General features: G+C 36.0%; 1 protein-coding gene across 2 annotated transcripts in view; it reads left to right on the forward strand.

Moving 5' to 3' along the window:
- Positions 1 to 25,942, forward strand: part of LOC115863557 (desmocollin-3) — a 38,883-nt gene extending 12,941 nt beyond the window's left edge. Inside the window, exons 5-16 of one of the 2 annotated variants that reach the window (XM_030876460.2) lie at positions 1,052 to 1,207; positions 2,919 to 3,063; positions 5,829 to 5,992; positions 8,529 to 8,663; positions 9,051 to 9,236; positions 12,249 to 12,508; positions 12,620 to 12,762; positions 13,674 to 13,898; positions 16,019 to 16,234; positions 18,603 to 18,724; positions 22,712 to 22,954; positions 24,872 to 25,942. In XM_030876460.2, the coding sequence (XP_030732320.1) occupies positions 1,052 to 1,207; positions 2,919 to 3,063; positions 5,829 to 5,992; positions 8,529 to 8,663; positions 9,051 to 9,236; positions 12,249 to 12,508; positions 12,620 to 12,762; positions 13,674 to 13,898; positions 16,019 to 16,234; positions 18,603 to 18,724; positions 22,712 to 22,954; positions 24,872 to 25,069 (2,193 nt within the window). In that variant the 3' untranslated portion in view covers positions 25,070 to 25,942. Of the gene's footprint in view, positions 1 to 1,051; positions 1,208 to 2,918; positions 3,064 to 5,828; positions 5,993 to 8,528; positions 8,664 to 9,050; positions 9,237 to 12,248; positions 12,509 to 12,619; positions 12,763 to 13,673; positions 13,899 to 16,018; positions 16,235 to 18,602; positions 18,725 to 22,711; positions 22,955 to 24,748; positions 24,776 to 24,871 lie in introns of those variants that run through there. The other variant, XM_060310353.1, reaches the window with a different exon arrangement.
- Positions 25,943 to 26,615: the final 673 nt, after the last annotated feature.

Below are 26,615 nucleotides of genomic sequence, written 5' to 3' on the forward strand. Positions count from 1 at the left end.
CACACCCTATTGACCTGACTTTTTTGTGTGGTCATACCTAATTGCAAGGGAGACTGAGAAAAGTCTTTTCTTCCAGGCAACCTTGTGCTCAACTGTAAATTCTAATACTAAGGAAGATAGGCAGAATAGACATCAGGGGATACTTGCACCCACTGACATAGTGTCATCCCTGACTTCTGCCTTCACACCATGCAGCCAACCAACTGGCACATTCCGTTGGCTGTATCTTCAAATTATATCCAGAATCTAACCACTTCTCACAACCCCTATTGCTACCACGCTGGTCTAACAAACAGTTCTCTCTCCCCTGAATTCTTGCAGTAACTTTCTAAATGGCCTTCCTGCTTCTTCCTTTACCTGCCCACCCAAGTCTAATCTTAACAGAACACCAAGAATTCTCCTTCTAAAATATAAATCAGATACTACTCTTGTCTAAATTCTCCATTGGCTCCCCATCTGACTCCAAGCAGAAGTCAGCATCCTTGGAATCTCTTACATGCCGTGGCCCTATTACTGCATTCGTCCTCCTCTCCGACTTCCTTTTCCCATAGTTCTGTCTATTCCAACTACAGTGGCCAACGACCCTGGTCTGGTTGTTTTGCACTTCCTGTTTCCTCTGCCAGGAAGAGTCTTCCCTATTTATTCTCATTCTTTTAATTTTTGTTAATTCCCCTCCCTAAGGAACATTACAACTGGCATTCCTTTCAACAGTATATGAGAATCCCTGTTTACCTCACCCCTGTCCACAGTGGGTATTATTGCTTTTTTCTACCTTTGCCAAATCACTAGATGGGAAACTGTGCCTTAATATGAGGTTGTCTTTGGCTACTATTTATGTTGAAAATTGTTTTCATTAAATTTGAGCAGTTTAAAAAAATCTTTTGCCAAATTACCATTGTTCATTACCATTTTGCATGTTGATGAAGTGACAAAGGTGATTATTATATTATTAAAGTCATCTCTTTAAAATAAAAAAATATATAAACATATAAGTTGTATTTAAAAATAGCATCTTCATGAAAAATTTTTTACATATGCTTTTTCCTCTTAGGTTCAATCTGACGCGGCACGGAACTATACCGTCTTCTACTCAATAAGTGGGCGTGGAGTTGACCAAGAACCTCTAAACCTGTTTTTCATAGAAAGAGACACTGGAAATCTGTATTGTACCCGGCCTGTGGATCGTGAAGAATATGATGTTTTTGATGTAGGACTTTTATTGATACACATAACTTTAAACGATTAAACTATAATCATAGTTTAAACTAAACTTCTGATAGCGCATCTACTCTTTCCTGTCTTCTGAACTTCTTCTTAGAGGGGATCTGAAAGACAAAGGAAATAGATTGTGTAATATTTTGGAATACTTGGTCTGCTCTTTATCTCAACTTGTATTAGGTAAGCCTCAAATGAAGCCAAGAAATTTAATTGTATTTGGATGTAAATTCCAGCAAATTTGCAGGAGTTGGTTTTGCTTATGAGATTCTCTTTCTCTCTCTGGTCGTGGTACTTTCTCCTCTCTCCAAGACAGGGCCACAGTTGATTGGAAGGGTCCTCTTCCAGTGTCCCTCTTCTGCTCTGTGTTTTTTGTTTTTCCTTTTTTGGTCTTTGTTCCACCTGTCTAATTATCTGATGATATCCGAGAAGTATATAAGGAAGCAAAACTGGGAGACCAAGTCCAAACAAGGCATAATAAGCCAGCATTCTGATGCGGATGAACTTACATCAATGGGGAATCATTCAGACAATTTTCAGTGTAATATGGTCAATGCTATGGGGTCATGTGGTACAGGGGGACCGATTCCCCATAGGAAAGAGGGATTCTCTTCCTAAATGAAGAGGGAAGAGATGCTGGGTAAGTAAACTTGACTGATGTTCACCACATGACATTTCTTTGCTCTTGGCTGGAAAAATTTCAACTCAGTGTTGTAATCACATGCTGAATAGAAATACGTTCTATTTGTCCACCGATAGGGGTCTAGTTAAATAAATTACAGTATGTCTATGTGGTAGATTATTAGACTGCCAATAAATCCCATTTTCAAAGCATGTTTAAGGGCTTTGGGAAATGGTTACAGCATAAAGTCGTTTGTTTGCTTTTTGGAAAAAAAGGATATAAGCTTACAGTAGTATGATCTCAATTTTGGTGTACAACTATATACACAGAAGGGACTGAAGGAATACATCAAATGTGAACAGTACTTATCTCTGGGTAGTAGGTCATGGATTTTTCTTTTCTTCTTTTGTACTTTACAGAATTTTTAAATTTATCATGATAAGGATGTTTCTTTTATAATTGAAATAGTGCACCTTTAACTATGGAAAAATTGTTTATATTAAAAAATCATTTAAAAATGAAAAAAAGAAATAAGTTCTATTTGACATTACATTGCTTTTGATTAATTAGTAACGTGGAAACTGTTAAATGTATTTTGTTAGAAAACCTCTTACAAATATGTGATCTATGAGGTTAAACAATAAAGGGGCTCAGTAGTGACAAAGTTGGGACTCATTGGCTCATTTAGATGATATAGTCAGGATTTTCCCCATTGCAGGGAGGTTAACTGTTCTTCCTAATACAATTTTATGATTATGGGGAGAATAAGGACTGTAATCCACGTCTCCATATTCACATTTAATTCCTTAGTCTCATGACCTGAGTAGTCTCTGATTCTCTGTACTCTGACCTAGGTTTTATTTGAAGTGTAGGCACTTCTACCAAACATTGGATACTTTTAACTGTAGTTAAAGTCTTTCTATGTTTGATGTTTTGATAACTAAAGAAGCATTGAATAGGAATTTTTGAAGTGATTTATTATTGAAAAGATTTGCAGAGAAGGTAGTAGATAAAGCATAGTATTCTTTCATGCTGGAATCTTTTATAATGGACTGTTGACTAGCTTTTCACTGTTTTACAGCTGATTGCCCATGCGTCAACTGCAGATGGGTATACAGCAGACTTACCTCTTCCACTGCCCATCAGAGTGGAGGATGAAAATGACAACTACCCTATTTTCACAGAAGCAATTTATAATTTTGAAGTTCCAGAAAGCAGTAGAATTGGTAAGACAACTTTTAGGAGTAAAATGTGCTATGTGAAATGTTTATATACTTTGTTTGAGAGGTTGAGTTTTTACTCAAAGCCAGATCATCCTGAGATGACACTGGACCAATAGCTACTTACCAGAATACATTTAATCCTATCAAATCTAATCAATGTGTAATTTACAAGGTATTATAGGAGTTTGTAGTGTTGTTGGTATGATACCAATGAATTATAAAGGCAGATAACAGTTATTCAAGCTTTGTACCATATTTGGCTTATATACTTTATTTCATCTTATTATTATGTGGGTTTATCATTATTCCTAGCTCCAACGGAGGACATGCAGGGTAGAATGTACGATAAAACTAAAATCAATGTACATAGTTTTATTAGGTTTTATTTAGGAAGGTATTGAATGATATCCACTGAGGATACAATTTTTTAAGCTCTTATCTATATTGTCTCTTCTCTTTAAACTACTACTTTACTACTTCCAATTTAGAGTGAATACAGGAATAACTTTAGAGAAACTTGCATTGTGTGTTCTCCATCCTAAACACTTGCTCTCACATGTGGAAAACCAAAGTGTTTCACTTCAATAGGCCCTTAAATGTGGCATTCTTTTTTTTTTTTTTTTTTTGTGGTACACGGGCCTCTCACTGTTGTGGCCTCTCCCGTTGCGGAGCACAGGCTCCGGACGCACAGGCTCAGCGGACATGGTTCACGGGCTCAGCCGCTCCGCGGCATGTGGGATCTTCCCAGACCGGGGCACGAACCCATGTCCCCTGCATTGGCAGGTCAACCACTGCGCCACCAGGGAAGCCCAAATGTGGCATTCTTAATGTCTTCTGAGACTTGCAATATGGAGAAAAACCACTCACAATAAAGTTGAAAGGAAGTGAACTCAACCATAGAGGATTAGCTAACCTGCTTATTAAAGTTTCTAGGAGTTACTTAGATCTTCAGTGGATTGTTGTAACTGCTTGTTCCTTTTATATTTTAGTTTGATAATTTGATGTCATAGATGTTAACCTCTTTATTACTCATGTGGTGCAATTAAAAAAATTATTGTTGCTTTGGAGTTTAGGAAACCTAGTTTTTGATTCAGGGTCTGTTATTATTTCACTGTGGGAACTAATGGAAGTTCCTTTGAGTTCTCTGATCTATAAAATGAGTTAATTATGTTTGATGACTTATAATGTTTTTAACCTCACAAGTCTATGACTGTTACATTTTTCTATTTTCAAAGAGGGATGATTGGTTTCGGACTCTTTGTTGAACATTCTGTTCTCTTTGGTAGTAACAGAGAAGGATCTAGGGCAAACACTTTGATGCCCAGATTAACCCAGAATACTTTAAGCATATCACACCAGTAGGTTCAGCCCTGTTAAGGCTGTGGTACTCTGAAGGTGTTCTCTGAGTTTGCCTTAACTCACACACAGAGGGTTTGGGCAAAGGGTGCTCAATGAATAGTGAAATATAGCACTCATGGAAAAGAATTTTCAAGTCAAGATTTTAGGAAGGTTTTATGTAATAAGTAAAGGAGTTCTGTATCCAGAGAATTAAAATAGTGTTTATGTCTTCCTGACTGTCAATGAAATTGCAGGAAGAAAATGTATGTCTTATAAAGATTATAAACAACTTTCTATGAAAAGATAATTTATTTTCTTATAATAATAAGATTATTACTTCATGTCTTCATATTGATCCACTGCAGAAATCTTTTTGTTACTTTTAAGTATGTATTTGGACATTCTCTACAAATTTATATCTATATCTATGTATACATATATATGTATACACATATGTATATACTTAAGCACACATATACACACATATATAAAGTTTAAGGATATAATGACAAAATTATTTAAAACTAATACTTCCTTGCATTAATAGTTTTACTTGGCTTTTATTTCCCTCAAATATAAAATTTCAATGAATATATATATACATATATATATATATGTATATGATTGTATGTGTCTATGTATTGTTCCTCAGGCCAACCTCACATACAGGGCTATAGGCAAAGTGGTTCTATGTATTATAATTTCATGGGCATTGGAACACTATCCTTAGACTATAAAAATACCACCTGTATGTACTCTTTGATACCTGAAGTCCTTTATCAGAGCAATATTCTTACTTTCCATACTGATGAAAAATACTAATAGCTCTAACTGCAGAAACAGTTAACTTAAATTCTCCCTGAATGGTAAATAGTATGAAATAAGATTAAGTGGGGCTGGGGGCAGTGAGGTTTGGATACAAATCTGGTGAAAGAGAAGGAAGCAAATCAAGAACTAGCAAAAAATAGAATAGAAAAGAGACTGAGATGTGAAAGGTCAACTTCATCATCTATCCAGTTATAACCCAAGTCAGCCTTGATTTAGTTATTAATCAAAGCTTTGATTTAAAAAAAATCTGATTGCTTAGGAGACATGGTTTCTCTCTCCAGCTAGGTTAGTTATTGCAGTATGTGGGAATATGTGTTGAAATTATTCTTGGATGCCATTTAAATAAGTTTTTAATAAATTTACTATCAAATAGTTTAAGCTGTGAGCAAAGTAAGAGTATGCCTTGATTCTCAGCATCAAAGTGTTTCATATTATAAATTTGAAGTCATCTTCATCAGTACTGTGTAAAGATGGAATATCTCTGGTAAGAAATACATCGTAAATGAGGTTTCCACCATCACTGTTAGAATTTGAGAAGTGTAGATATGCCTAAACATATTTTGCAATTCTGGAAAGTAAAGAGTCTTTTTTTAAACATGTAGGTACTACAGTGGGAGTGATTTGTGCCACAGACAGAGATGAACCAGACACGATGCATACGCGCCTGATGTATAGCATTTTGGAGCAGACGCCAGGAAAACCTGGGATCTTCTCTGTGCATCCCAGCACAGGTGTAATCACAGTCTCTCATTATTTGGACAGAGAGGTAGCTTTCACAATCTGTAGATTATCATTTTACTTGGGGTTGAACCCACCACCCCCAATTTACTATAATTTGCTATCCTGTGGATTACGAGTTTCTCATTTTATTTTATTTAGGCGTAAGACAATAAGAATTCCTGGCTATGTTACCTGTTTTTATATTATTTCTATTTCCTTATGTAAGAGAAACCATGAGGAATAGAAATAAAGATCAACTGGTGTTCAGAAGGGGTGAGAAAAAAAGATATTGTTATGAATGTTGATATTATTGAATAATACTTTATTCCTTGTGTATGGCTAGTTGGTTCCAGCTCAGTGTTCCAGCTCAATTCTCATGTAGGACAATTAGTGTTGCTTGTTCCATGGGTATAGATTATACCCTGATCCCTATCCAGTTATTATAGATATGTACTTTTAATCAGGAAAGGATTAGTTGAGATAAAGTTGATTATTAAAAATCTGTAACACTATTTGGATGATAGTAATAGCACATTTTTACGTGTATAGCACTTGATGTTCAAATTCTTTATGCATAATTTGATCTCATCTTTATAATTTCCTTGTTTGATTAGATAGAGGTTATATCCAATCTATAGGGGAGAAAGGTGACAGAAGGATTGATTGACTTGCCCAGGTCAGATTACTGCACTGAATCTTCTGATCTTGCTCTTGTCCATTTCATCAGCCCGTATTTAACTCAGAGTCTTGCATTATTGACTGAGGCAGATCAATCAATTTCATATGTACAAAGTAGCTTTATTAGAACACTTCAGTGGTTCCCACTAAAACTAGAGTAACATAAATGGAAGGATCGATACGACTGGGAGACATATTATAAAGAAGAAATCAGCAGGATTTGATGTCAGAGCAAAAGGGAGAGGTGGTGAGAACCTATAAAAAAGAATAAAAAAGAGCACAAAGGTTTTATTTATTATTATTTTTATTTTTGTGGGGTCAGGACATGCTATGTGATAAAATACATAATGGCCATAATAAATGGGAAAGTTTGAAGGGAACAATATGAATGTGTTTTGAATCTGTGGAATATTTAGAGATGATACGGTAATCAAGTGAAAACAAGGATTTTTCCTAATTTTTCAATATTGACAAATGAGGCTTAGAGAAATTAAATAAGTTAAGGTTACACAGCTTGTAAGATACAGATTTGGGGTCAAATCCAGATATGCTTGCTTGATCAAAAAAAATATAATGGGATTTTGTGGGGAACAACCATGAGGTGTGTTGTAGGGGACAATACAGGAAGTAAAGAAATGAACAAGGGAGCTAGAGAAACTGCATTTAGAGGAAGAAAAAGCAGGGTCTCAGAGAGTGCTGGAGCCTGTGGAAGGAGCATTTCGGGGTGGGAATGTTGGTTTCCGCCGTGAAAGAAGGATGAGTAAAATAAAGACCAAGGAAGGGAGAGAGGGAAATAGAAAATGAAGAAGAACAAAAGGAGTAGAGTGGCTAAAGAAGAGTAAAATAGAAGGAAAGGCAACAGAGGTGACTGTGTCACAGACCAGGGACTCCATTTCATCATCAACACACCATTTGCAAACTCCATTCGCAGAAGTCAACAGTGACCACCTAACTGCCTAATCCAAAGGTTAATCATTAAAACTCTCTCTAGTGCTGGCAATTATTAAAACTCTCTCTTCTCTTGGATTTCTGGTTCTCCTCCTGCTTCTCTGATCTTTTGTTTTGAGTGTCTGTCCTTTGCTTTGTCTTCTTACTTCCCTCCTGCTTGAAATGCTGTTGTTCCTTATATCCTCAGCTCTTCTCATCCTTTAACCTCTCCCAGGAAATCAGATTCTTGCCATAATCTCAACCACTATCTACATACTGCTGACTCCCAGATTGGTGTTTCTGGCCTTGAACTCCCCTGAATTATAGGGCCATCTATCCAGCTGTCTTCTGGACCTTTCTCCTTAGATTTCCCATAGGAACGTAAAATTCAGTATCCACCAGACAAAACTCATTTTTTTCGCCTCTCCTTGCCAACCTTGCCAGTGTTCACTTCCTCAGAGAACCGCTGTCTTCCTGTATTGGTTGGTGATACTTCTGTGTGCCTGTTATCCAGGTAGTACACCTGAGCAGCATCTTCCACCCCCTCTTTCTCTCGTTCCTCACCCTTTCCTTTTGTCCTCATTGCAAATGCCCCAGCTTTGTACTATTTCAGGAGCCTTTAACTGGTTTCTTTGAACCTCAGCTCAGCTTACTCCAAATTGTGCTCGACCTTCTTTTAAATATATTCTTTCTCAAACTCAACTCTTTCTATTTTGTGCTCCCACTATGACTCGCATAAAACCTTCCCCATTACCTGCTGCTTAAGCATAAGTCTACATTCTTACTCTGGATCTTGTAATTGAATTTCTGCTTACCTTTTCAGCTTTATTCCCGTCTACCATGTCGTTGGGTATATACAAATAGGGAAATCAAATAAAAGCATGGATACACACCAATAGAAGTGTGAACAACTGAGGTTTCCTTTATAAATCTAAACAAGGTTTTTAAAGCTAATTAAATATTTGCTTTGTTTTCAGGTTGTAGACAAGTACTCAATGATAATGAAAGTGCAAGACATGAATGGTCAATTTTTTGGATTGATGAATACAACAACTTGCATCATAACAGTAAAAGATTCAAATGACAATTTACCCACTTTCAGACAAAATGCTGTAAGTAGATAATATCAAAATTGATCTCTATTGTTATCTTTATTTAATCTGAATTAATAAAATATTTATCATACTTTGAAGTATGCATGTTTATTTTATCAATAAAATGAAATATCTGATGTATAAATATCTTTTATTTATTCATAATAGTATTTATATTCTCTCCCTTTTGTTAAAGACCATAGCATTAGTCTTTTATTTGTAACAAAGTTCTTCATTCATTTAAAAGATAACCCTTAGTAAAACAATGCTTTTGTGATTCATGTTTTAAAATAATCTAGGCAAAAGCTGTAAGAACAAGTACTTTTGGAGTGGAAGAAACATTTTACTTTCTTTGTAAAAGTTTCCTTTATAAAGTAAGTTTTTAATGCGCTTTCTCTGTTTCAGTATGAAGCATCAGTAGAGGAAAATACGTTCAATGTGGAAATCTTACGAATACCTATAGAAGATAAGGATTTAATTAACACTGCCAATTGGAGAGCCAATTTTACTATTTTAAAGGGCAATGAAAATGGACATTTCAAAATCAGTACAGACAAAGAAACTAATGAAGGTGTTCTCTGTGTTGTAAAGGTAAAGTAATAATGAGTAATAGACAATTTGGCAAGTTAAGTTTTAATCAACTAATGGTTTAATCAACTAAGTAGTTTCAGATCATAGACTTTACAAGTTGGAAGAGAACTTAATCTATTTAGTTCACTTGTTCTGCTTTAATGCTGCCTTTCTTCTATAATTTGTTACCAGCTATTAGGCATCTAGCTTATGCTTGAACAGTCTCGATCGTAAGAATCTCTGTATATCCATTGGCAGCTTATTCCATGTCTGGAGAACTCTAATTCTCAGAAGGCCTTACTTTTACTGTGCCTAAATTATTCTCCTTGTAACCCGTGTCTTTGGACCAGGTTTTATCTCTAATGTTATACAAAACAGGTATAATCCTTTGAAAAGGCTGTGATGTCTATTTGAGATTTACCTTCTCTAAGATAAATATTCCCAATTCCTCTAACTATTCTTTACATTATATAATTTAGAGGCTCATATTCTTCTCTCTGTGTCTCTCTCTCTCTTGAATATATGACTGGTTGTATCTGAACTTCTTAAAGGTAATACTGAGGATGAAATATAGTATTACATCAAACAGCACTGAATGAACATATTCTTTGTTTTATATGTTGTATTTTTGGTAGTACTGTTACATTCTAGGGTCCAGGTTATAAGGGCAGAAAAGGCTCTTTTGGGAAGGACTCTTGGTTTTATATTCCTTACCCAGAAAAAGAAAGAAAATTGTCCTGTAGTGTAAAGCAGCACTTACTGTGTGCGCTAATGTTAAATGTCATTCTTATAACAATTGTACAGAAGAGAAAACTTAGTCTCAGAGACATTAAGAAACCTACCCAAAGTGACACAGCTCAGATGTAGTAGAGAGAGGATTTGAATCTATGTTTCTTTGATTCCAGGTTATCTGCTCTTAAGCCCTGTGTTAAATTGCTTTGCATAGCTCTGTGATCTTGGAAAATTAGCCTCTGTATTATCTGTAAAATATAAATAATATTTCTCTCTGCCTTCCTAGTAGCTGTTCAAATATGATAATGAAAATGAGAGCACTTGGTAAACTATAGGATATTAGTATTATATTTTTAGAAGTCACATCATGTTCTTGGGAATAGTGTTATAATTTTCCATAATAGATAACTTTTTTGAAACTGTAGAGTATGAGCTAATTCAGTCTTTAGCTGGGTGTCCTGGGTAATCTTTCCATCTTAGTATTTTCTCTGCATTTCAGCAACAGCAGCAGTGCATCAGAGCTTGAGTGAGGAAGACAGTTCTTGGTCATTCTCAACGTAGAAAGTCCTCACATCCATCTTCACAACAATACATTTTCTAGGGAATTGTTAGCATCTTAGTGCAGATATGGGATATTTTTGGACAATTTTTTTTCAGTTGATGAAACAAGAAGGTATCCTATGGTTGAAGAGAATTCATATTTTTTCATTAATCATTGATTTCATCCTATCAGATTTCTAAATCTTGCAGAGTTTTAAGCTACTACAGCAATATCCAGTTTAAGCCTTAAAAGATTGCATTAAAAATCTCTAGGGCTTTTAGCAAGTAACTCTAGATTGAATAACTGCACCTCTTCTAGGGCAGCAGCTGTTTTCTAAATTTCCATCCATTTCTCATTGCTAGCAGACTCAGCCTGATCATAGCAATACGAGCAATTTGTGAGGTAGTGTTCATTAGCGGCAAATAAACAGATATTAATCCTTTTCTCTCTTGGCGCTCCAGTTTCTGGGATATTAATAAAAGAATCAAAAAGAATTTCACATACATTTTGTAGATTCTAAGATTCAGAACTTTTCTTGACTTCTTATTGGACTTGTGGTATTAGTATCTCAGCTTGATACTGCCTAGAAGTGGAGATGTGGAGAAAGGCTTAAACCCAAAATTTCACTCATCAGTTTTGATTTTGTTCAATGTTCAGCCAGTGATTATTTTGATAAGCAGAAAGAGAATGAAAGAAAAAGTGCGTTAGCTTTTCAGTACAGTGTAAAATACTGTTTTATGGATTTGGCTTGTTTGCTGTATAAAAATCAATTGTAACCAAAGAATTGATTTAGAAGATTTTAGAGGCTGGTGAGTCAATTAAGCAGAAGGATTATAGTGTGGTGGTTAGGAAAATGGACTCATACCAGACTACCTGGCTTGAAACTCCAGCTTGAATGAGTTTCTTTTGGCTTTGAGAAACCCAGTTTATTTCCTCTTCTTCACTTTCCTGCTCTCTAAAATGGGGATGACGATAATAATAGTGCCAATAGCACATTATATTTTTCTTACCCCTCTGCATTCTTCACTGTGAGAGTTTCATTGGATAAACTACAAACAATGCCAAAGTATAATTCTCAAATTGTCAAAAATAAAATTTTCATAAAAATAGTTAGCATCGGTAAAAAGTTTACTTAACTTATCAGTGAGGGACTCAGCAAAAAGCCAAAGCAGCTTCCTAGAAGAAATGAGAAGCTGTATGGATTTTGATAAAAGGAAAAGCTGAAATAAAGATTGCTTAGTTATATGCCTTAGAGGACAATTAAAACATGCATTTGAAATACCATTTCTATCAGAGAAAAAATAAAATCACTGCACCATTTCAGCTTTAAGTCAACATCTAGTTTTATAAGAGCTGTAAAATGTCTGGGCCCTCATCGGTGGTAAATAGTAAGTTGAACCTTCTCCGAGAGTCAGATGACCCTTAGGCCGGTCTTCTAAATAAGGCCAGAAGAACACGGTCATGTTTTTGCATTATCTTCAGGTTCAGAATAATTTTCCTTAGTAAGAATGAGCTATAAAAATATTTTAGGAATTGCTTTCCACAACTCCATAAAACCACCTGCAGAAACTTTCTGACCACTCTTGCTAAAGGCTTAGTGAAGAATCACCTCTCTCTTTAGCAAAGGATAAAAGTCAATATTGGCTAAGTGAGAGCACAGAATTTATGTAGCACTGTTCATATCGACAAAAGATCACTTGCTATTTAAAATAGCTAATGTATTTTACACTGATGTTCATATACTTGTCCTTTTTTTAAAGCCACTGAATTATGAAGAAATCCGTCAAGTGATCCTGGAAATTGGAGTAGGCAATGAAGCTCCATTTACTGGAGATGTGACACTCAGAATGGCAAACATGAACAGAGCCATGGTCACAGTTAATGTGAAGGATCAGGACGAAGGGCCTGAATGCAGACCTGCAGTCCAATGTGTACAGATTAAAGAAAACTCCCCAGTGGGTTCAAAGATCGATGGATATAAGGCATATGACCCTGACACTAAAAGTAGCAGTGGTTTAAGGTACAAAGAAATCTATAACCACATACTAATTATGTATTTGTAATAATGAGACAGTAATATATTTTAATACATTTTATAGTGCTAAAAACTATTTTTACTTTTTATTAACAGGTACAAATTATTGCATGACCCAAAAGGGTGGCTCACCATTAATGAAATTACGGGCTCACTCGAAACTTCCAAAATCTTAGACAGGGAGGCTGTAACTCCCAGAAGTGCCTTGTATAATGTTACAGTCCTGGCAATAGATAAAGGTAAGACACCAGCTTTCATCTGGTATGTTATAAAAGAATTAGAGAATAAACTTCATTTATTCTTGTGCAGAATTATCCTTGTGCTAAGTATACAGAATTCTTAGAAATTACTTTAAAGATTGTTTCTATTTATCTTAATCATCAAACAAGGTGAAACTGCTTGGTGACATGAAACCATGCCTTATTTATCTTTATATCCCTAGCATGGCAGCATCTTAAATGCCTATAGATCTCTATGTCAGAGGACAGAGATGAAACTTAAGTCTAGGAGTAGATGAAATGGTCTCACCAGACTCTTCTAGATCTCTTTACATCATTTTAAATTGAGCTGTTAAATAGCTCAGCTGACTATTAAGTCAAAATAATTCTTTCCTTGAATTCTGTTCCTTAAAGTAACCCAGAGTTTCTCAACCCTGGCTACGTATTAAAATAATTTGGGACATTTGAAAAAATATCAAGGTGTAGACACTACCTCAGACCAACTGAATCAGAATCCCTGGTTGGGGAGCCTGAGCATCGTATATTTTTTAAAATCTCCCTAAGTGGTTTAAATGTGTACCAGGATTAGAGTAACTTTTCTGTAGTCACTTTACTGTTCCTTAACATCTGGACCAAACGAAACCCAAGGAAATAGAGAGTTTGAAATTCAGACATTTGGTTTTACTTTTTGGTAATAATTCTGGTAGAAGTTTTATGGCCAGTTATATCTGATACTATCAACAGCATACTCATTTTAGGTGATCTACAGGTTTCATTTATCCATCTACCTTCTTATTTACCATTTTCTCTAATGATCAGAGTTTATTTAAAAAAAAAAACCCATACATCCTATGTAGAATCTAGTTGATTATTTTTCTTAAGAAACTATAAAAGTCTATGAACTACACTAAACTTTTTTCCTTTCTTCCTAGATAGTAGATCATGTACTGGAACCATTGAAGTTAAAATTGTAGATGAGAATGATAATCCGCCAGAAATACTTCAAAATTATCTAGTAATTTGCAAACCAAAGATGGAACATGTTGACATTTCAGCCGTTGATCCTGACGAGCCCATGCACGGCGCTCCATTTGACTTCAGCTTGGCAAAACCTTCTCCAGAAATCAACAGACTATGGACCCTTGCCAAAGTTAATGGTATTTCATCAAAAATAATGATTTATATGCTCTGAAATAAGTGAGAATGGATTTAGTGCTTTACTCACGTGACGCATAATGTAAAATGGATTCTCATGAACATATTTTAGAAGTAACTTTTGCACACATTGTGTGGGACCTGTGTTTTACATTGTACATAAAATGAAACAAAATCATAATTTTTATGAAGGCAGAATTTACATTTACAACAAAGACAAAAAATCCTTGTTAAAATATTGAGCAACTTATCATTAAAACAAACTGTTCTTGCTGTGTTTTTGAAGTAACTACTGTGCGATGAGGAAAGAACAGAAGGTGGGAGGCTTAAATTTTAGTGTAAGCAGACTCTGGAAATGAGGGGTCTGGGTATGTGGGATAAGCACTCTATAACATTCTGGAAGGAAACATGGTGGGCTGTGGACAGAGGCCTGGCACTGAAGCCTGCAGTGCAGACTGCTACAGTAGTGGTTTCTGAGGTGTACAGTTTTCTATGTTATAGCCATAGTTCCCTGCTGTTTTGTTGCTATGCTGTGCTCTTTCATGCAATTCAGCTTTTGCATATGCTGTTCCTTCTGCCTAGACTACCTCCTTCCCACTTCTTAGCTTGATATTAATTCATAATATTTATGGAGCACCTACTGTCTACCTGTTGTATCTACATGTAATCTACGTGTTGTATTCTTATTTGTTTACCTTTCTGCTCTAATACATGACTTTCTCAGAACATTTGTAACCCATCTGTGTATTTCCAGCACCTAGCCCAGTGCTTGGTAGACACTAACTGCTTAATAAATGTTTGTTTAATCAATAATTGATAAACAAATATGCATGAAATCAGGAAAATACTAGGGCAATAAGTAAATCAGGGTTGTTAGAGTTTAGAAGGTTTCAGTAGGAATGCCGAGAGATTTGGCGGGAGTGGTGATGAAGGGCCTTATGTACTAGCTGAGGAGGCTGACCTTTGTATGGTTGGTGACAGCAGGTACGCATTGAGAGTGTACAAGTAAGGCAATGCTGTACCAGGTTTATGTCTTAAAAACAGTGACATTGATAACGGTTAGGAGGCCAGTTTGAAGAGTGCAGAGTTGAGTAGCAGGGAAAGTCAGAGGCTGCTGCACTAGTACGAGTGAATGGACATGAATATGGCTCTTGGTCTTGAGGTAATGAATAAGCCTATGGTCTTGAGGGACGAGAGAGATTTGAAGGATTTTACTTTAAACACAATATAATCCTGAAAAGTTCCAAATAAACCTTAGTGGTAATTCACATTCCTCTGGGGAGCTTTGTGTCTGAGGTGTAGCCAGAAATCTTTGAAGTTCTCAACAGCTCTAACCATGCATTTAAGAAAGGCTTAGAAATTACAGATCACTTCCAGGAGGTGCATTATGGTATTCTGTCATTTCACTTATTGAAAAACCCAAAAGATTGCAGTTGCCATTGAAAGTGTGTGGAGCTTTTGGTCAGTTGATAATAAAGTCATTGAAATAAGGTAGCAAGTTCATTGGGGAAATATCGCTGTTCGTAAAAACTTGTATTGTTAGGATATAGATATGTCTGTGTTTATGTAAGCCTTATACCTAGCCTGGGTGATGTTAATTAGTTTTCTGGTATTGAGATTACTTCCACAGGGAAGGTGTTAAATACCAAGGGTCAGTTGCCCTTTGAGAAATTACCTTATACATAAAGACAGTGGACAGGTACCAGAAGATAAATGGATAAGAAAATATGAACTTAAGACATCTCTTGTGTGTAACTGTTGGTGTTAATTTTTTATGCGTACCATAAACTGGTACTTTAGAGAAATGCTTGGAGTGTATGTCAAGAGCCAATCATTAGCTTGTAGATAAGGGAGGAAATAAGAGAATACTAAATATTGCTGAAAGGCTGCTGGGTCACTCCAATGCCAAATTATTTCTTTAAGCCTCTCTTCTAAAAAGTTACAGTGGGCAACATACATCTGGTGATATTAGTGCCTGAAAAGGTTGAAGATCGTCATTTTTTTTATCCATTTTCACATGGAAGGTGGTTCCTTGAGAATAGTGTCTTTAAAAATAGGTGTGGTGGAACAGATGTTAGAGGAGGAATCAATGTTCATTAAAAATATCATTCTTTTCTTTCAGATACAGCTGCCCGTCTTTCATATCGGAAAAATGCCAAATTTCAAGAATATTCTATTTCCATTACCGTAAAAGATGTAGAAGGTCAATCTGCAACAAAAACCTTGAGAGTGAACCTCTGTGATTGTACTTACCCAGATCAATGTCGCATGGCTGCAGGAGCGATACTTGGCACATGGGCGATCCTTGCGATACTTCTGGGTATAGCATTGCTTTTCTGTAAGTCCTTTTACTTACCTGACTTTGAAATATAAAATAAATATCTGAGTGCAGGAAAAGGTCTTTGAAAAGAAATCTTGTCCAGCTATCTGTCAGGTGTGAGTCCCCTTCACAAATTCTTTTTGTATTATTTTCTGAGTTCTGAGTGAATATTTTCTGTGAGAAGAAGCAAAATCCTTTTTGAGATCAAAGATTTCATTCTTGGACAGAACTGTTGAAAATGCCTTAGATTTTGCCAAACCTGTCAATGTATAGCTTTTATTTCTTGGTCCTCATACTACCCCTTTTAAGGCTAAATCAAACAATCTAAAACTTCTGCCATATGCAAGTCCACTAAAAGCCACTTTCGTGTCATGTCATTTTCATTTCAGCTACAGACTTATGGGAGGTGTTCAAATCACAGCAATATCTCTTCTTGGGTGTATCCTACCAGGTTGATTAAATTCTATTAACCTCCTCCTAACCAGTTATGTAGTTCCCAATGGTGCCGTATTTTTTCTTCTCTTTTCATTTCCATTCAATCCTTCAGCTTATTTTAGCTGTTGTTCCTTTATTCTGTGATAGGACTAGTGGTTAAGAGTAAGACTCTGGAACCAGACTGTCTGGGTTTGGACCCTAGCTCTATTATTTGTAAGACATGTGACCTGGGGCAAGTTACTTCACTGGGCTTCAGTTTCCTCATCTGTAAAAAGGGATAATTGTAGTAGGTTATTTTATGGGGTAGCACCGGAGGTTCATTGAGTTAATGCATGTGAAGAGCTTAAAACAGTGCATGGTACAGTTCTAATAAGTGTTTATTATTTTTTATCAACTGAAAAAAATATATATATATTGAACATCTACTATATACCAGAACTGTCTAGGTGCTTGGGATTCATCAATGAACAAAGCAGACAAAAGCAAACAAGCCAAAACAAAGTCTTCCCTGTGACAGTAAAGTAATAAATAAATTAAATGCTGTGGAGGAAAAAAATAGAGCCAGATAATTAGGGTCTCTGGTGCTGTAAAGTGTGTGTGGGTGAGTGCGGGGGATGGGTGCTAGTGATAGTAATTCTCAATAGATGGTTGGGCCAGCCTAACTGAGAAGGTTATCATTGATGGTTTTTGGAAAAGGTGAAAGAGTCAGCCAAGAATACTTAAGGAAGAGCTTTCAGTCAGAGGAGAAAGTCAGTTCAAAGGCCCTAAGGTGAGGGAATGCTTGAGAAATCAAGGAAGGCAGGGAGACCAGTGTGGCCTGAGAGTAGAGAGAGGATGAGGGAAGAGGAGTGTAGGAAGTGGAACCAGAAAGGTAACAAGGGGCCACACACAGTTGGCAAGGGTTGGTACACTTTTTCTGTGAAGGGCAAGATAGTATATATTTTAAACTTTGCAGGCCATATGGTTTCATTTGTAACCAATCAAATCTGCCCTTGTAGCGAGAGAGCAGCCATAGAAAACATTTAAACCGCAGGCATGGCTGTGTTCCATTAGAACTTTATTTATGGACACTAAAATTTGAATTTCATATAATTTTCCCGTGTAATAAACTATTATTCTTTTGATTTTTTTCAGTCATTTAAACATATAAAACCCACAGCTCATGAGTCATACAAAACATGGTGGGCTGGATTTGGGGCCGTAGGTTGGCAATCCTTGGTATAGGGGCTTGTAGAACATTGTAAAGAGTTGTTGTTGCTCTTAGCTTTATTATCATATATTTCAACCTCCCACAATTATGATGCAGAATGAAAATTCTGAATAGGCAAAATACAAAGTAAGTTTAATTAAGATACTCGGAGATAAATCTATTCTGGGAAGAAGAGTCTGCTTTGTTATCTTTTCATATTGGCAAACCATTCTTTTGGGAATCAGTAAATCTCTTTAAAGTCTTTGTCTTAAAAAATGTCATTGGGGCTTCCCTGGTGGCACAGTGGTTGAGAGTCCGCCTGCCGATGCAGGGGACACAGGTTCGTGCCCCAGTCCGGGGGGATCCCACGTGCCGTGGAGCGGCTGGGCCCGTGAGCCATGGCCCACGGAGCCTGTGCTCTGCAACAGGAGAGGCTGCAGCGGTGAGAGGCCCGCGTACCGCAAAAAAAAAAGAAAAAAAAAAAAAGTCATTGATTTTTTAAAAATTCATGATTCAAAATACTTAAATGATGGGTGGAATCCAAACTCTTGAAGATATGTGTATCAAAATATACATATAATCGCTTTAAATGTTAAAATCTAAGCTAAATCATGGCCTGTTCATTTAGAAGGGCCAGGGTAATTTGTGGGACACCATGCTCAGTGACTTGTTTTCCTCCTGTGCACCTTAGGTAATAAGAAATAAAAGATGAGTATTTTATTGTGTGCATGTTAAACATTTTTGTTTTTGTTTTTAACTCAGCTATATTGCTAACTGTAGTATGTGGACTTGTTAGTGCCAGAAATAAAAAAAGTTTTCCTGAAGATGTGGCACAGCAAAACTTAATCATCTCAAACACAGAAGCACCTGGAGATGATAAAGTGGTAAGTAATTTTTCCTTTTGAATTTTTGAATTTTATTTTATTAATTTTTTTATACGGCTATTTATCTCTGAGTAGTTCCCACAATTTCTTTAACTCATCCTCATGAAGTTATTTCAGAATTTAGGAGTTAATTTCTATTTTTCATTTGATCAGATTCTGTAGACATAAATATGTTATCTGTCAATATTCAAATATTTTTATAGGGCATTTATTAAACCAGATGTATTGTTTTAGTTATCTTTTTTCTACTCTCTAGTGTTATGGTTTAAAACTTATTATTTGATGTTGTGAATTTATTATAAGAAGAATCTTTTTGACTGCTCTCTACAATGTATATTTTCAGATATTGTTTGTTTATCTAACTCTTTGACCATTTATAATAGGAAGAACTTGCTGAAAGTTCTCAAGATAAACTAAAAATATCAAAAAGATATATGTTTACAAAAAAGTGTGTGTTTGGGGGGGCAGATTGGAACAATACTGCCACTTTCTTTTCTTACATATTTCTTGGGACCTCTGAGGTGCTTGGCACTATGCTTCTTGTTCTGCGGGAAGTATGTAAAAAATTATTACAAGGCATGTTCTTCCCTCGAAAAGATTTCAATTCATTCTTGAGAAATTGAAAAATAAATAGGAATGTGACAGTAAACTATTAGCCCCAATATGATAGGACACTGGTGGAGTTCAAAGATACTGATGATACATAAGTATATTCATGATGTCTGGATATCAACCAGAAAGGCCTGGTGGAAGAGGTACAGATTACTCTGTACCATAAAGAACACGAAGGGTTTGAAAGTGAAGAGATGGAGAAAAACAGCCTAATGAATAAAAAAGGAGATGACAAAGTTTAGGGATTATTCACCAAATAGTAAATAAATTGATTTGAAATGGAAGAAATGATGTTTTGGACTAGAGGCTTGACACTTAGGTTCTGGAGGGAGAAGATATAATAAGAGAGGGATGGGGGATGCAACTTTTTTGTGGCACACTAAGGATTTTGGATTTATTCTCTTGGTAAGGGAGAGCCAATCAAGGCTTTCTGCACGAAAGTGGCATAACGTGAGCAGTGTGATACTGAATCAGTAGGGTGACCAACAAGAACAGGAAGACGTTAGGAATGGGGAGGATAAAGGATTAGGATCTTTTGATAATTTAAGCATGAGATAACTCTACTAGGATAATGGTTATTGGAAAATTAAAATAGGGATGGATAAGAAATATTTTAAATGTATAAATAAAATTGTTTTCTTTTAAGTAATAAAATAAAAAGTGGAGTCAATGTGACAGAAGCTGTAGCCCGGGACAGTGACTTTATATCAGGCCTTTTCTGTATCTCAAGGTGACGATGCCTTTCTTATCGACTATTTCTTTCACTTCCTTCCCACCATCAGGCAAAATCATGACTCCTCTATGCTTGACATGCCTATGTATGGAACCCTGTAATTATCTCTCCATTCAGGAAATAGATTTAGCCCCATGATCGTCCTTGACTCATAGTAAGCTCTTATTTTATATCTGAGAATGGAATGATTGAGCTGTACTTAATTTTTTTTCTTTGCCATTTGATGCTGGAGTCGGTGGCATTGATTGGCCACTTCACCATAACATACACCTATTTACCTGTTCTCTATTAGGAACACTTCTCAAAAGGACTTGAAATTGTTATTTATACCAGTATATAATTTTAGGCATATTTTTACAAAATGCAACAAAATTTCACGGTGAATGTGTAAACTCATTTTAATACAATGAGTAAAGGTGGTAACTTTAGTTTTGAATCTGAGTTTAAGTCAAAGGCATTCAGATGGGGTTAGGAGTTGTGTGAAAAATCAGGACTGGAAAAGTAAATTTGAAAATCACTGACATGGAGAAGGAGTTGTTGATGCCCTATGAGAATAAACTTGGAGGAAGGAACAGAGATTAGAGAATGGGAAACAGTACTGTGGATTCAGCTTTGATTTTAGTTTATGTTCAATTCTCCCTTTATTAGCTTAGAAATATGATCTCAATATGTATTTATAATGACAAAATTATACCCATCAAGGAGATTTGACAAACAGGATTTGTGTGTGTGTGTGTGTGTGTGTGTGATAGAATTTTACTGTAGCAGCGACCTAAGCAAAAAATGTAGGGTAGCAGTGCCACCAAATGGCTACTTTTCAGTTCTCTTTTCTGGTATTTTTTTCAAAGGCAGTAAAATAATATGTTTGACTTTTATAGATATATTTCAGATTCAGTAAATTATCTGAACTTGAAAATCTTTGTTTTGATAGAGACTCTGCATATTAGATAGAAAAAGTAAATTGGTAAGAAGATGACACAATGACACCTGATTATAGTGGAGGTCTTGTCATGAAAGTGATGGTTTAGAATTCAAACTGACATGCAGAGGTTATTGCTGTAACTAAACATCTCACCTGTGGCCTGGAGGGTTGGTGTTCAGTTCCAGCATTAAGTTAATGTTTAATCAAGTCTTTTCCATTTTAAAATATTCCCTTGACTCTTTGTCCTCCCCTAGATCCCTCCATATTTCTTTTTCTTTGAAACTGAATTTTTTGAGAGAAATATTTTTTACTCGATTTCTCTATGACATTACTTCCTGTTCATTCCGCACTCCGTGGAAATTCTTTTGACACAGATCACCACTGGCCACTTTTTTACTTGACTCTCATGGGTGCTTACTTTATTTGAACCAGTTCTTACCCTACTTGGATTTTTTCTACACCATTGATCTCCTTACCGTAATCCTCTCTTGGCTAGAGAGTCATGGCTTTTTGGTTCCGTATTATCTCAGTGGCTATTCCACGTCAATTCTGTCACAGCTCTAATTCCTTTATCCACCCTTTAAAACATGATGTTTCTTGTCGTTCTATTCTTAGCCTTTTTTTCTTTTGGTCTGCAGTTTTCTCTGGGTGATATAATTTATTCCCATGGCTTCAACTCCCCCCTACATGGAAGTGACTCCCAGAATTATACTTCAGCTCAGATCTCTCACCTGAGCTCCAGACCACATATTCATATACTCATTTTAGAAATCCACAGGTTTCTCGTTTACCACGTCCAAAACTGAATTGCTCACCCTCCTCTCACCCGCAAGTGCATCCTTCCTCCCTGTTTCAGTGAATCATACCATCTATCTAGTTGCACAAGCAGGACACATAGGAATAACTCCTGACCCTTCCCTTGGCTGCCTCATCCGTCTAACCACCAGTAAGCACTCTATGGAGTCCATCCTCTTCTTTTAATCATCGCTGCTTCGACTTTGGCTTAGATCCTTATCATTTTTCACCTATAATGTTTCACTGACTGATATCCATGACTCTAAACTTGTCTCCTTCTTATTTGTCTTTCACATTATTGCCTAAAATGATTTTTTTTAAATATGTCCCTTGCCTGTTATTAAAACCATTCTTTTTGTCCCCATAATCTTCAAGATAGTCTAAAAATTTTAGCATGGCATATAGATCTTTATGTCCTCTGGCCTTTTATAACCTCTCTAGCTTCCTCTCTCTCTTTGAACTTTCTGTGGTAGGCATTCTCGACAGGCTGAAGTTGGGAACCCCCAAGGAACCCCATTTGGCTTTGCCTCTAGACCCTCTTACAGATAATGCATTCTTCCTCCTATTTCTCAGTAGGAATCCCTCAGCTCAGAGTTTTCCCAGTTTGCTCCACTTACTTTCTCCGAGTTTGAATTTTCATGCTCTTCCTCTGTGTCCCTATAGCATTCTGTGTTCACCTGTACATCAGCATAATCACATTCTTAAAGTAACTGTCTATTTTTCTGCCTCATTGGAGTAAGAGCTTCTTGAAGCCACTGAGGGACCTTGTCTCTATCTTTGCATCTAATTGGAAAGTGATAAATGTCTGTTGAATGAATGAATGAATAAAAGGTTGAGTAAACGAGCTGTCTCCTTTGCCTTCTTGCGACTTTACTTGGAATCCATTTCCTCCCTATATGAACTGTCTTATTTTATCTTATTTCAGTGTTCTCCCAGTGGCTTTACGACCCATACAGTCAACAACTCTAGCCAAGGCTTTTGTGGCACTATGGGATCAGAAGTTCAAAATGGCAGGCAGGAAACCATTGAAATGGTAAAAGGAGGAAACCAGACCTTGGAATTGTGCCAGGGGGCCGGGCATCATCACACCCTGGATTCCTGCAGAGGAGGCACGGTGGAGATGGACCACTCGGAGTGGTACAATTTCACTCAGCCCCGCCTTGGTGAAGTGAGTTTTCTTGAGTGTTTTGACCCTGAAATTTAAATGTCCAAGTGGAGGACATTAGGAAATTGAGATTAATATATATTTTCAGAAACTTCTTTTTCAGATTCTCCAATGTATCCTTTCTCTCTCACTCTCTGATTATTTTTGCCCCTGCTCTTTGATTTTGTTACAGTATTTGATATAAAAGTTTTTATTTCATGTGTCACATTTCTCTTAATTTCTAAAATCTCATGAAAATTGGAGGATTCTACTATCCCTCACTAAAGTTGCATTTCATTTTTAGGTGTGTGTTTATCTCATGAACTCTTTTAATATAGAAGAATAGGGAAAAAATCTCATTCTCCACAGTCACAAAAATCCCCAAATCAAATCTGCATCTCTCTGTGAAAAGAAAGCGTCTGTACAGAATTCTGGAGTGAATATTAAATAATATGGTTCATATGAACTATTTTTTCATGTAAAAAGCATCATGCATATATAAACTGTTTTCTAATTCAGAGGAAAGCAAGGATGTGAAAGATAGGGGGGTTCAATAAGGGATTTTCATTCCTGGAAGCACATCAAAATTCCCTGGGAAGCTTTTAAAAAATACTAATGCCTGTGCTTCACCTTGAAAGATTCCGATTCTAATTGGTTTAGCTTTTTTTTTTTTTAAGCTCCTCAGGTGATTCAAACGTGCAGCCTGAGTAGAGGACCACTGAATTAAGTATTCTTTCTGGTACGAAGTTTTCACTTCTTCTATCAGAGAGTACCAGTGCTGTTGTAATACAAACACTGGTCCAGAAACCCTAAAGCCTTTGATGGACTGTAGATGGGCAACATTCTGTGACATGGCTGTAGGTTATCATAGGTCCACAGCATATTTATTTTTTTCATCAAATTCAAATGTTAATCCCTTTTCTGTTTCTAGACAGTCAGTAGCCATGTAAGATCAGGCTGAGGAGGAGGGAAGCTTAAGAAACACTCTTAGGGGTGTTCTCCAATGTGCATGTCAGGTAATGGGACGTGAGGCTAAAATGGTCACGAAGAGAGGCACTTGCTAACGTAAGCCAAGGTAATAAGCGCTGGGTTTGAGAGGGGATGTGTACACAGGTGAGAAAGGGGAGAGGTGCACGAGTTTGACAAGTTGGCACACAGGCCAGTGACAAAGAGCGAGGGTAAATGTGGCCGAATGCTTGGCCTCTATTCTGGCCAGGTTTTTGCAGTGTGAGTTATCTTGATCATTTTAAATTTCACTGAAACTTTTTGGTGCATCTTTTTATTTTGTCATGGTTTGGCTCTCTCGGAAGCTTGATTCTGAAGACAATGTGGTAATTACTGACATTATATCTGCAGATAATAGTGATTTTAGTTTATTGAACATGTACTATGTGCTGGACATAATAAGGGTATTTTTCATGCATTATTATTTCATCACTTAATAATGATCCTGTGAGATACTCATTGTCTGTATTCCTATTTTAGAAACGAGGAAACTGAGAGTTAAAGATGTTCAGTATTATAACTTGCTCAAAGTCATGTAGCTAGTTGGTAAAGCCAAGCTATGACTCCAAATCAGGACTGCTTGACTATCCAAGCTCAAATTCCTAACCGCTATGCATATTGCCACCGTTTTGTGGACTAGCCTGACCTCTAGATATAAAATTTAGGGGTAAGAATTTAGTAATAATTTAAATGTACTTAAATATAATGTGTATACATAATTTTGGATTTGTATGGATTACCAGAAATGTAAAATATACTGACTTTGTAGTATGGCTGTGATATAGACCAACCATGTGCATTTTTTGTATGTAGGAATCCATTAGAGGACACACTGGTTAAAAATTAAACATAAAAGGTAAATAAAAAATAAATTTTATGTTTATCTTTCAGTGTGTTTAAAACAATAATACAATCCCTTGTTTTTAAACTTTACAGAAACTGCATCTGTGTAATCAGGATGAAGACCATATGCCATCTGAAGATTATGTTCTTACGTATAACTATGAAGGAAGAGGGTCTCCAGCTGGTTCTGTAGGTTGCTGCAGTGAAAAACAGGAAGAGGATGGCCTTGACTTTTTAAATAATTTGGAAACCAAATTTACTGCCTTAGCAGAAACATGCACAAAGAAATAATGTTACAGTGCTACAATTAGACATATCTTTGTCAGACATTCTGGAGGTTTCGGAAAGGGATATTGTAAGATTTAATTTATATCTAGATATCTAGATATCTATGAATATGAATATGTATGAATTTTTCTAAAATTTTTGAATTATGCTACATACCAATTTCTACTTTAAAACAGTTTGTTACTTATCTTTTCAGGAAGTTTAAAATGTTAAAACAGATTTTGCCTCTTTTACTGCTGAGTAAATAGACAACCAGCAAATCTCATGCTATAGCACTGGAATTAAGGTCTATAAAGGACCTCCTCTTCTTTGCATATATTTTTCCAATAAATACATTGGCTAAATATTAGTCCAACAATAGAAGCTGTATTTGACTGACTATAGTAGAACAGCTCTCTGGGCTAGAAATTCCATCCTTATTCCAGCTTTAGATAAAAGTAGAATATTAATCGTTATGGTAAATTATGTTGGATTTTTTTAGCTCTAAAAAATCAGTAGCACCTGGTCATTTGCTTCTCAAATTTGTTCACATGCTACAGCCTCTGGAAGGCCTTGCAAAATTCCCCAAAAGCAATGACGTTTAAACTTAAAATAATTGACATCTAATCTTATGATAAACCTAATAGCACATTATTATATACTCACTTCAAATGACAGCTTAAAAAATAGACAACAAATAATAGGTACCACTAGTTGAAGAAAAGTTTGAAAGAAAAATAATTAAGACTAAATTAATTTTAAGATTTTGCAGCTATGAAGAATTGGGACCTGCTCCCCATACCCGACCCTGCAAAAAAAAATTCTTTATTTTACTTTGGAGGCAGAATTTGTTGAGCTAGCTCATGAAGTAGCAATGTTCGATAGGAATACAGTTTGAACTGGATATATGTATATATATACACATACATACATATTAATGTTTATTGATTAATGGTCAAATATATAACCATTAATCATTAATGGTTAAATATATAACCACTAGTCATTAATGGTTAAATCATTAATCAATGCAACATTTAAAACAAAGTGAAAAACAACATTTTAAACAAAGTGAAAAACATTTAATTTTAAATGAGGCAGGGGTGTGGTGTGTTCTATAATAAATATCCGGGATTTAAAAAATAGAGAACTTATGTTTGGTTCTTAGGTGCTGCATGATAACTAAGCATGTCAGGAAATAGTTCATGTACATTTATGTAATTTGTTTAAAATTGTATACAGTTAATTAAACTTTTCTGGTTTCAGTGGAAAGGAAAGAAGGGATCACGTGGGACTGTAGATTTGCTTTGCAGTCTCCTTCTGCATCTACAGACTGGGAGCAAACTGGTGACTGGCTATCACAGCTAGGGCTCCTTGACTTCCAGTGACAGGTTTCCAGAGATGAAATGTTTTTCTTGGAGCTAACACTAAAAACTTCTTTTAACCTAATTCTGGTAAAAATAAATCTTCTACAACCATTTTCATTGTCTCTCCTACCAATCGACATTTAAAAAAATTTAGAGCCAAACAACCATGTTCTCTGGGTCAGATTTTAAAGGCTAAAGGGGGC

Source organism: Globicephala melas, chromosome 13 (genome assembly GCF_963455315.2).
Source record: "Globicephala melas chromosome 13, mGloMel1.2, whole genome shotgun sequence".
NCBI lineage: Eukaryota > Metazoa > Chordata > Mammalia > Artiodactyla > Delphinidae > Globicephala > Globicephala melas.